At 38.7% G+C, this 12,321-nt stretch overlaps 1 protein-coding gene across 1 annotated transcript in view; it reads right to left on the bottom strand.

The window, feature by feature from the left end:
• poc1a (POC1 centriolar protein A) overlaps positions 1–11,916 on the bottom strand; it is a 98,086-nt gene extending 86,170 nt beyond the window's left edge. The window contains exons 1-6 of the mRNA XM_064967431.1: positions 11,495–11,916; positions 11,312–11,396; positions 6,412–6,583; positions 3,474–3,653; positions 3,033–3,140; positions 177–292 (exon numbers count right to left, since the gene is read on the bottom strand). Coding sequence (XP_064823503.1) covers positions 177–292; positions 3,033–3,140; positions 3,474–3,653; positions 6,412–6,583; positions 11,312–11,396; positions 11,495–11,509 — 676 coding nt within the window. The 5' untranslated portion in view covers positions 11,510–11,916. The remainder of the gene's footprint in view (positions 1–176; positions 293–3,032; positions 3,141–3,473; positions 3,654–6,411; positions 6,584–11,311; positions 11,397–11,494) is intronic.
• Between the last annotated feature and the right edge of the window lie 405 nt (positions 11,917–12,321).

Here is a 12,321-nt window from a genome sequence, read left to right as displayed (position 1 = left end):
GAGGTCCTTCCCTGGCTCTCACCCTGCCTAGCTGTGGTCCATATTCCTCTGGTTGTGGAGGTCCTTTCCTGGCTCTCACCCTGCCTAGCTGTGGTCCATATTCCTCTGGTTGTGGAGGTCCTTCCCTGACTCTAACCCTGCCTAGCTGTGGTCCATATTACTACTCTGACCCTTACCTTGGTAATGCTGCAGTAATTTGTTGGTCCTGATGTCCCAGACCTTGACAGTGTTGTCTGTGCAAGCAGCAGCAATGCATGTTCCACTGGGATGGAAGTCGGCATAGTTCACATACCTAGAAAACAGGACAGAAACAGACAATCTGTCGACATAGCATATACAGTTGAAGTCAGAAGATTAAATACACATTAGCCAAATAAATTTAAACTCAGTGTTTCACAATTCCTGACATTTAATCCTAGTAAGAATTCCATTACACCTCCTCCTCCATGCTTCACGGTGGGAACCACACATCCGGAGATCATCCGTTCACCTACTCTGCGTCTCACAAAGACATTTTTTTGAATGAATCCAAAAGTCCAAAAATCTCAAATCTGGACTCATCAGACCAAAGGACAGATATCCACCAATCGAATGTCCATCGCTCATGTTTCTTGTCCCAAGCAAGTCTCTTCTTCCTATCGGTGTCCTTTAGTAGTGGTTTCTCTGCAGCAATTCAACCATGAAGGCCTGATTCATGCCGTCTCCTCTGAACAGTTGATGTTGAGATGTGTCTGTTACTTGAACTCTGTGAAGTATTTATTTGGACTGCCATCTGAGGCTGGTAACTGTAATTAACTTATCCTCTGCAGCAGAGGTAACTCTGGGTCTCCCTTTCCTGTGGCGGTCCTCATGAGAGCCAGTTTCATCATAGCTCTTGATGGTTTTTGCGAATAAACATTCACTGCACTTGAAGAAACAGTACAAGTTCTTGAAATGCTCCATATTGATTGACCTTCATGTCTTAAGTAATGATGGACTGTTGTTTCTATTTGCTTATTTGAGCTGTTCTTGCCATAATATGGACTTTTTACCAAATAGGGATATCTTCTGTATACCACCCCTATCTTGTCACAACACAACTGATTGGCTCAAAAAAAGGAAAGAAATGCCAAAAATGTACTTTTAACAAGCACACCTATTAATTGAAATGCATTCCAGGTGACTACCTCATGAAGCTGGTTGAGAGAATGGCAAGAGTGTGCAAAGCCGTCATCAAGGCAAAGGGTGGCTACTTTAAAAATAATCTCAAATATAAAAAATATATATTTTGATTTGTTTAAACCTTTTTGGTTACTACATGATTCCATGTGTTATTTCATAGTTTTGATGTCGTCACTATTATTCTACAATGTAGAAAATAGTAAAAAAATAAAGAAAAACCCTGGAATGAGTAGGTGTCAAAACGTACGTGTGTGTGTGTGTGTGTGATAGAGAGAGATACATACACCCTTTATACATACATAGAATACACACAGTGAGTATTCTGGAGTATTCATTTCCCCATTTTGTTACGTTACAGCCTTATTCTAAAATGGATTACATTAACAATTCATCTACATACAATACCCCAAAATGACAATGGTTTGTAGAAATGTTTGCAAATTTATGAAACATAAAAAAACAAAAATACCTTATTTACATAAATATTCAGACTCTAAATTGAGCTCAGGTCCATCCTGTTTCCATTGATCATCCTTGAGATGTTTCTACAATTTGGAGTCCACCTGTGGTAAATCCAATTGATTGGATATGACTTGGAAAGACACACACCTGTCTGTATAAGGTCCCACAGTTGACAATGCATGTCAGAGCAAACACCAAGCCATGGGGTCAAAGGAATTGTCCATGGAGCTCCGAGACAGGATTGTGTCGAGGTACAGATCTGGGGAAGACAAGACACTTCCTAGAGCTGGCCAGCCTGGCCAAACTGAGCAATCAGGGGAGAATGGCCTTGGTCAGAGAGGTGACCAAGAACTCGATGGTCACTCTGACAGAGCTCTAACCCCTGTGTAGATGGGAGAACATTCCAGAAGGACAACCATCTCTGCAGCATTCCACCAATCAGGCCTTTATGGTAGAGTGGCCAGACGGAAGCCACTCCTCAGAGTGGCACCTAAAGGACTCTCATGACAATGAGAAACAAAATTCTCTGGTCTAATGAAACCAAGATTGAACTCTTTGGCCTGAATGCCAAGCGTCACATCTTGAAGAAACCTGGCACTATCTATACGGTGAAGCATGGTGGTGGCAGCATCAAGCTGTGGGGATGTTTTTCAACAGCAGGGGCTGGGAGACTAGTCAGGATCAAGGGAAAGAAGCAAATTGCAGAGAGATCCTTGAGGAAAATCTGCTCGGGTGCTCAGGACCTCAGACTGGGGCGAAGGTTCACCTTCCGACAGGACAACAGCACACTGCCAAGACAACGCAGGAGAGGGTTCGGGACAAGTCTCTGAATGTCCTTGAGTGGCCCAGCCAGAGCAGGAATTGACCCCCATCTAACATCTCTGGAGAGACCTGAAAATAACTGTGCAGCGACGCTCCGCATCCAACCTGACAAAGCTTGAGACGATCTGCAGAGAAGAATGGGAGAAAGACCCAAAATACAAGTGTGCCAAGCTTGTAGCGTCATACCCAAGAAGACTTAAGGCTGTAATCACTGCCAAACGTGCTTCAACAAAGAACAGAGTAAACGGTCTGAATACTTATGTAAATGTATTTTTTTCCGTTTTAAACTTCCTTTTAATTTGAAACCTTTCTAAAAACCTGTTTTTCTTGTGTCATTATGGGGTATTGTGATGTCATTATGGGGTATTGTGATGTCATTATGGGGTATTGTGACGTCATTATGGGGTATTGTGATGTCATTATGGGGTATTGTGATGTCATTATGGGGTATTGTGTGTAGATTGATGAGAGGGGTGGGGGGGGTCTATTTAATACATTTTAGAATGAGGCTGTAACGTAACAAAATGTGACAAAAGTCAAGAGTTCTGAATACTTTCTGAATGCCCTGTATACGGATTAAGCCTCACCCTCCATGTTCATAGAATGAGTGGATACACTCCTGACTCGTCTTGTCCCAGATCTTAACGCTCTTGTCGTCACTGGCCGATACTATCAACCTGCCGTCTGGTGAAAACCTGAAGACAGAAAGGACCAACAATGTGGGGGTGCATGGTATACGCACTGAACATAAATACACTATTTCAAATACTATACTTAGAACTTGTAAAACTTGTATAATGCTTTGAAAAATGTACATAAAGCCTGTTTTAATGTTTGTGTTATGAGAGAAACAGTAACGGATAGCCCGATCTCAGATCTGTTGGTGCCGTCTTGCTAAATCCTATGTTCATTGTCATAGAGAGCACAAACAGATCTGAGACAAGGCTAAGAAACAGATTGTTGATTCCATACAGACATCGTAATCATAACATTGTTGTGAGGGTAAAAACAGGTTGTTGGTTCCGTACTTGGCACAGCGGACCCAGTTGATGTGTTGGTTGAGAGAGAAAAGGAACTTCTGTCGGTGAACAGTCCAGACTTTGAGAGTTTTGTCGTCGGACGCGGTGACCAAGGTCTGTCCATCACTGGAGAAACTGACACTACGCACCGTTCCGGTGTGGGCTCGGAACGCTGTGGACTCGCCCTTACTGAAAGGAAGAAACAGAGGAATTATGACCCCCCCCCAGGACCAATTTCCTGACCAACTGAGTTCTACACATGGCCTTACCGAAAGGAAGAAACAGAGGAATTATGACCCCTCCCCCAGGACCAATTTCCTGACCAACTGAGTTCTACACATGGCCTTACTGAAAGGAAGAAACAGAGGAATTATGACCCCCCCCCGGACCAATTTCCTGACCAACTGAGTTCTACACATGGCCTTACTGAAAGGAAGAAACAGAGGAATTATGACCCCTCCCCCAGGACCAATTTCCTGACCAACTGAGTTCTACACATGGCCGTAACTTATTCTACACATGGCCTTCGTGGCCTCAATCATGTATTACAAAATTAAATCAAAATGTAATTGTATTTGTCACATAAACAACAGGAGCCTAAACAACTGAGTTTTAATGACTCCAACCTAAGTGTATGTAAACTAGTTTTATTGACTCCAACCTAAGTGTATGTAAACTAGTTTTATTGACTCCAACCTAAGTGTATGTAAACTAGTTTTAATGACTCCAACCTAAGTGTATGTAAACTAGTTTTAATGACTCCAACCTAAGTGTATGTAAACTAGTTTTAATGACTCCAACCTAAGTGTATGTAAACTAGTTTTAATGACTCCAACCTAAGTGTATGTAAACTAGTTTTAATGACTCCAACCTAAGTGTATGTAAACTAGTTTTAATGACTCCAACCTAAGTGTATGTAAACTAGTTTTAATGACTCCAACCTAAGTGTATGTAAACTAGTTTTAATGACTCCAACCTAAGTGTATGTAAACTAGTTTTAATGACTCCAACCTAAGTGTATGTAAACTAGTTTTAATGACTCCAACCTAAGTGTATGTAAACTAGTTTTAATGACTCCAACCTAAGTGTATGTAAACTAGTTTTAATGACTCCAACCTAAGTGTATGTAAACTAGTTTTAATGACTCCAACCTAAGTGTAAGGGCCCAATGGTGAGTTCTAGAACCATCACCAGTAATAAACCTACGGGAACAATGGTGAGTTCTAGAACCATCACCAGTAATAGACCTAAGGGCCCAATGGTGAGTTCTAGAACCATCACTAGTAATAAACCTAAGGGAACAATGGGTATCAGCATCTAGCTGTATATAGATAATATCCCATAATCTAAAATAGACATAAAAGTGTCCTAGATAATATCTTTCCTATTAACTTAAGTCAGACAGGCTTTTATTCTGTAAAAACAAACCAACTTTGAACTTCAACTTCTTCACCAGCTCAGTGACATGTTTTTTAAATGACAGTGTCATCAAGCCAGATGCCAAGATATTTGTAGGAAGGAACTCTCTCAATGTGAAAGCAGTGCTTCAGCAGCAGTCAGCCATTACAGTGGGTTATTCCTGGGATACGGTACTCTCAGATAACACGCTCCACATACTCCAAAAATGGCATTCACATACAAGTAAATGTAAAACTGCTGGACTGAAGGGGAAAATCTGTTCAATCGAAGTGCTATTGAAAAATGTAGCACTTCTCCAAGTTGTCTAGACAACAAACTTCCTAGCACTTCCCCTCCAAGCCACCAAGACTACAAACTTCCTCTCCAAGCCACCTAGGCTACAAACTTCCTCTCCAAGCCACCTAGGCTACAAACTTCCTCTCCAAGCCACCAAGACTACAAACTTCCCCTCCAAGCCACCTCTACTACAAACTTCCTCTCCAAGCCGCCTAGGCTACAAACTTCCTCTCCAAGCCACCTAGGCTACAAACTTCCTCTCCAAGCCACCAAGACTACAAACTTCCCCTCCAAGCCACCTCTACTACAAACTTCCTCTCCAAGCCACCTAGGCTACAAACTTCCTCTCCAAGCCACCTAGGCTACAAACTTCCTCTCCAAGCCACCTAGGCTACAAACTTCCTCTCCAAGCCGCCTAGGCTACAAACTTCCTCTCTCCATTCAGACAAATCCATTATTCACACTTCACTGTCTTGCCATTCTTTCCACCATAGATTCTTCTATTACACATCATGTTTTAGAAGAAGGCTGCAGCACCAGAGCAGAGTGTGTTCTCCATTGTCAGATCTTAAGCCAGCCAGTAAGAGCAATAGTTATTAAGCCACATTTCTACTATAAAAATAAAAAAACATCTTCCCTCTCTCTTCCCATTAAACGCATGTGGAAACACAGGACCGTCTAGGTTTCAGAGACAGTCCTCTGTGGTTCAGTGACTAAAGTTCTCCTCTGTCTGGCTGATTTATTCACACAACCTTGCTTCAGATTATGAAAGGTCTAATAAACATGCCTTTTGTGAACAGTCATACTTTACTACAAGCAGAGACTTTGCTGATAGCTACTTTATTGAGGATGTACTGACTATGACTGATATATGTGGTTGCCCCTCCTAGCTACCTTAAGATGAATGCACTGACTGTAGTCGCTCTGGATAAGAGATCTGCTAAATAACTCAAATGTATCATCACTGCCACCCAGTGGCAATATGTGGCATAAATCATTTATGAAAAGTATATAATCTTCAATTCTATCTTTTAAAAACATTTTTATTTTATTTATTTAACCAGGCAAGTCAGTTAAGAACAAATTCTTATTTACAATGACGGCCTAGGAACTGTAGTGCAAAACGACAGATTTTATTACCTTGTCAACTCGGGGATTCGATCCAGCAACCTTTCGGTTACTGGCCCAACACTCTAACCACTAGGCTACCTGCCGCCCAATTTGCGCACTAGTAGGTGCGCACTAGACTTACACACTGGGCACCCAGAGGCGGACAGTCTTGTCCCTGGAAGCTGAGGCCACCAGGTGTCCGGAGGGAGAGAACTGGACTGACGTCACAGCGTCTTTATGTCCCACGAACCGATAGGCTCTCATTTGGGGCTTCAAGTTCCAGATCATGAGACAGGAGTCCATGGAGCCGGTCGCTGGAGACAACAAGAACATATTATCAGAGATTATATATATATATATATGAGAGAGAGAGAGAGAGAGAGAGAGAGAGAGAGAGAGAGAGAGCCTGTAACTGGGGCAACGAAGATCAGAGAAACATATAAAGAAGTTAGTCGAGTCTGTTAGTGGAGCATATAGCTGGGGCAGGAGCCTATAGCTGGAGCCTATAGCTGGGGCAGGATCAAACATGAAGAGGACACAGAGGTTAACTGGCTAGCTAGACTGGTCCCATGCTGCATGTTGTATATGGAGTCTGTAACTGGATGAACCAAGAATACCGCGGTGTATTCATTAGTGCACAATGTAGAAAACGGTTGCAAACATGAATGAAAACGAGTTTCTACATATTCAGGTAGGTCCCTCCCCATTTGCGTCGGTTGTGTTTCCAGTGAATATACCCCAGCTAACTAGCCAGGTCGTGCCACAGTAGTGTCGTAGCTGTGACACAGAACATATGAAGTCTGTGTATTGGTTGGAAAACAACACTATAGTCGTGTTTCACCTATGTGTGATCCTAACGGCAGCCCGCTATCTAACTCAGCAGGAATATGGTGCAGGTCAGACAAAAAGTTAAGACTCAGACATTTATTTGATAGCGAGGAACACTTTCCACTTTACGCCTGGTAAGTAAAGTTTCCAGAGATTATACATACGCCTTTGTTGACAGGAAACTTTATTTTGGGTGTAGCCGTTTATATTGTTGTTATTTCCCATCGCCATCCATCTGAACGATCCACAACTCAGGGAGACCCGCCAATACACAGACTACAGATGTTCTGTCTCAGAGCTATTAGTGGATATGCTGTAGCCAGCCCCGTCTCTGCCAAGCTTACAGCTGCAACGATGCAAACACTGATAGAGTTGGCTAAACACAAACAGACTGTACTCATTAGACAACTAATATAGTATAATACAGACTGAACCCATTAGACAACTAATATAGTATAATACAGACTGAACCCATTAGACAACTAATATAGTATAATACAGACTGAACCCATTAGCATACTAATATAGTATAATACAGACTGAACTCATTAGACAACTAATATAGTATAATACAGACTGAACCCATTAGCATACTAATATAGTATAATACAGACTGAACCCATTAGACAACTAATATAGTATAATACAGACTGAACCCATTAGCATACTAATATAGTATAATACAGACTGAACCCATTAGCATACTAATATAGTATAATACAGACTGAACCCATTACATCAGTGGTTCCCAAACTAATGAGTTCAGTCTGTATTATACTATATTAGTATGCTAATGGGTTCAGTCTGTCTTATACTATATTAGTTGTCTAATGGGTTCAGTCTGTATTATACTATATTAGTTGTCTAATGGGTTCAGTCTGTATTATACTATATTAGTTGTCTAATGGGTTCAGTCTGTATTATACTGTATTAGTTGTCTAATGGGTTCAGTCTGTATTATACTATATTAGTTGTCTAATGGGTTCAGTCTGTATTATACTATATTAGTTGTCTAATGGGTTCAGTCTGTATTATACTGTATTAGTTGTCTAATGGGTTCAGTCTGTATTATACTATATTAGTTTTCTAATGGGTTCAGTCTGTATTATACTATATTAGTTGTCTAATGGGTTCAGTCTGTATTATACTGTAATAGTTGTCTAATGAGTTCAGTCTGTATTATACTATATTAGTTGTCTAATGGGTTCAGTCTGTATTATACTATATTAGTTGTCTAATGGGTTCAGTCTGTATTATACTATATTAGTTGTCTAATGGGTTCAGTCTGTATTATACTATATTAGTTGTCTAATGGGTTCAGTCTGTATTATACTATATTAGTTGTCTAATGGGTTCAGTCTGTATTATACTATATTAGTTGTCTAATGGGTTCAGTCTGTATTATACTATATTAGTATGCTAATGGGTTCAGTCTGTATTATACTATATTAGTTGTCTAATGAGTTCAGTCTGTATTACACTATATTAGTTGTCTAATGGGTTCAGTCTGTATTATACTATATTAGTTGTCTAATGGGTTCAGTCTGTATTATACTATATTAGTTGTCTAATGGGTTCAGTCTGTATTAGTTTGTTGGCCTAAACCAGTTTGGGAACCACTGATGTATTGGGTACAGTCTGTTTGTCTTATACTATAGTATGCTAATGAACAGTCTGTTTGTCTTATACTATAGTATGCTAATGAACAGTCTGTTTGTCTTATACTATAGTATGCTAATGAACAGTCTGTTTGTCTTATACTATAGTATGCTAATGAACAGTCTGTTTGTCTTATACTATAGTATGCTAATGAACAGTCTGTTTGTCTTATACTATAGTATGCTAATGAACAGTCTGTTTGTCTTATACTATAGTATGCTAATGAACAGTCTGTCTTATACTATAGTATGCTAATGAACAGTCTGTTTGTCTTATACTATAGTATGCTAATGAACAGTCTGTTTGTCTTATACTATAGTATGCTAATGAACAGTCTGTTTGTCTTATACTATAGTATGCTAATGAACAGTCTGTTTGTCTTATACTATAGTATGCTAATGAACAGTCTGTTTGTCTTATACTATAGTATGCTAATGAACAGTCTGTAATGACTTAAATGTTTGTCTTATACTAGAGTATGCTAATGAACAGTCTGTTTGTCTTATACTATAGTATGCTAATGAACAGTCTGTAATGACTTAAATGTTTGTCTTATACTATAGTATGCTAATGAACAGTCTGTTTGTCTTATACTATAGTATGCTAATGAACAATCTGTTTGTCTTATACTATAGTATGCTAATGAACAGTCTGTTTGTCTTATACTATAGTATGCTAATGAACAGTCTGTTTGTCTTATACTATAGTATGCTAATGAACAATCTGTTTGTCTTATACTATAGTATGCTAATGAACAGTCTGTTTGTCTTATACTATAGTATGCTAATGAACAATCTGTTTGTCTTATACTATAGTATGCTAATGGCCACAGTCTATTTGTCTTATACTATAGTATGCTAATGAACAGTATGTTTGTCTTATACTATAGTATGCTAATGAACAGTCTGTTTGTCTTATACTATAGTATGCTAATGAACAGTCTGTTTGTCTTATACTATAGTATGCTAATGAACAATCTGTTTGTCTTATACTATAGTATGCTAATGGACACAGTCTGTTTGTCTTATACTATAGTATGCTAATGAACAGTCTATTTGTCTTATACTATAGTATGCTAATGAACAATCTGTTTGTCTTATACTATAGTATGCTAATGAACAGTCTGTTTGTCTTATACTATAGTATGCTAATGAACAGTCTGTTTGTCTTATACTATAGTATGCTAATGAACAGTCTGTTTGTCTTATACTATAGTATGCTAATGAACAGTCTGTATGTCTTATACTATAGTATGCTAATGGCCACAGTCTGTTTGTCTTATACTATAGTATGCTAATGAACAGTATGTTTGTCTTATACTATAGTATGCTAATGAACAGTCTGTTTGTCTTATACTATAGTATGCTAATGAACAGTCTGTTTGTCTTATACTATAGTATGCTAATGAACAGTCTGTTTGTCTTATACTATAGTATGCTAATGAACAGTCTGTTTGTCTTATACTATAGTATGCTAATGAACAGTCTGTTTGTCTTATACTATAGTATGCTAATGAACAGTCTGTTTGTCTTATACTATAGTATGCTAATGAACAGTCTGTTTGTCTTATACTATAGTATGCTAATGAACAGTCTGTTTGTCTTATACTATAGTATGCTAATGGCCACAGTCTGTTTGTCTTATACTATAGTATGCTAATGAACAGTCTGTTTGTCTTATACTATAGTATGCTAATGAACAGTGTTTGTCTTATACTATAGTATGCTAATGAGTTCAGTCTGTATTATACTATATTAGTATGCTAATGGGTTCAGTCTGTATTATACTATATTAGTTGTCTAATGAGTTCAGTCTGTATTATACTATATTAGTTGTCTAATGGGTTCAGTCTGTATTATACTATATTAGTTGTCTAATGGGTTCAGTCTGTATTAGTTTTTTGACCTAGACCAGTTTGGGAACCACTGATGTATTGGGTACAGTCTGTTTGTCTTATACTATAGTATGCTAATGGATACAAACAGACTGTACCCATTACACCAGTGGTTCACAAACTGGTCTAGGGCAACAAACTAGTCCCCCACAAAAAAATGCTTAATAAGAAAATAGTTGTTTTTAAGGAACTCGGTCCGACTTTAAAAACTTACTATTGAACGTTGTAATAGTAGAATGTACAAGGTGCCATTTCTATATTGGGTAGTGCATCATTTAAGTTTTACATTTAACCTTTATTTAACTAGGCAAGTCAGTTAAGAACAAATTTAAAAAATATTTACAAATATCAACACTCACTGGATTCAACCCACACACAAACTAACTCTGCTACTCTGTTTATTATCTATCCTGATTGAAGAGTCACTTTTATCCCTACCTACCTCAAGTACCTCGTGCCCCTGCACATTGACTCAGTACTCCTTGTAAATAGTCTTATTATTGTTATTCTTACTGTTTCCTTTTTTGAAAATTTCTCATACTTTTTAAGAGCTAATAAGTAAGCATAGTACGGTAAAGTCTACACCTGTAGTATTGGGCGCATGTACCAAATATATTCGATTTTTTTATATATATTTTTATGATTAACGAACAACACTTACCAATTTGTTTCATGTTACAGTTGAAGTCAATGCTTGTTATGGTGTCTCTGTGGCCCTTGAAGTGCCTCTCCAGGGTTGGGTCATCCTAACAATGTGAAAGGAAGAGGTTTACAGTATTTAGCCGGTCAGTTGATTTGTTGTCAACTCATCATCATCATCATCATCATCATCATGTTTACTTACCAATGCGGAAGTCATCTTCAGGTGATGGACAAGCACAACTCCCTCATAAAATAACTTGCTCAACTGCCTTGTAAGCTAGCAAACTCTTCTCAAATACAGTAACGTTCAGCACAATTAGACAACAATAATAACTTGATGTGCAACACAAGGCATTGTTTACAAATTCACAGGGTGGTTTGTCAGCTGCTTGGTTACCAAGGCCAACTCATTATCCACATCGTTAAGACACCGTTACCGAGCGCCCTTCCTGGCTTCAATACGCTCGATAAGCAACCTGTCGGTCATTAAAATGTTTCCGTACATCCAAAGTTCCCAGACGAGTTATAATTAGCTAATTCTTTGTCATAAAACAGTGTCGTTTGATGATTTTTTTTTCTATATCACCTGCTGCTTACAAACGCTAGAAGTCGACGTTTCTGACAACAAACTCCAGTGTCGTTTGAGTTTGCGCGCCGCATCGAGCGCCAACTTCGGGTTGAAATTTTTAAAGGGGAAGTTGACGTCGAAATGTCATTGGCCGACCAAAATACAACTGTAATCAACACTACAGACACCCAGGGGTCAGTAGAATCCCGTTGGCAAAGGTCACTTTATACAAGTTTACTTTAACCAGGGTTGCTCTAACAAAATACATTTGGACGTGTTAAACAGTATAATAAATTGCAGACTACAGAACTATACTTGCTGGAGCATAAAATAAATAATATTTTAACTATTTTCTGAGATCCTTGCAAGCCGTCACATATCATTTTCCACCTCGCTCAACAATTAATCAAATTCACATGGAAATCACAATATTAACATGTTCAATACTCATTCCACAAGAA

Source organism: Oncorhynchus masou, chromosome 6 (assembly GCF_036934945.1).
Source record: "Oncorhynchus masou masou isolate Uvic2021 chromosome 6, UVic_Omas_1.1, whole genome shotgun sequence".
Taxonomy (NCBI): domain Eukaryota; kingdom Metazoa; phylum Chordata; class Actinopteri; order Salmoniformes; family Salmonidae; genus Oncorhynchus; species Oncorhynchus masou.
This window is presented reverse-complemented; position numbering and strand designations above follow the sequence as displayed.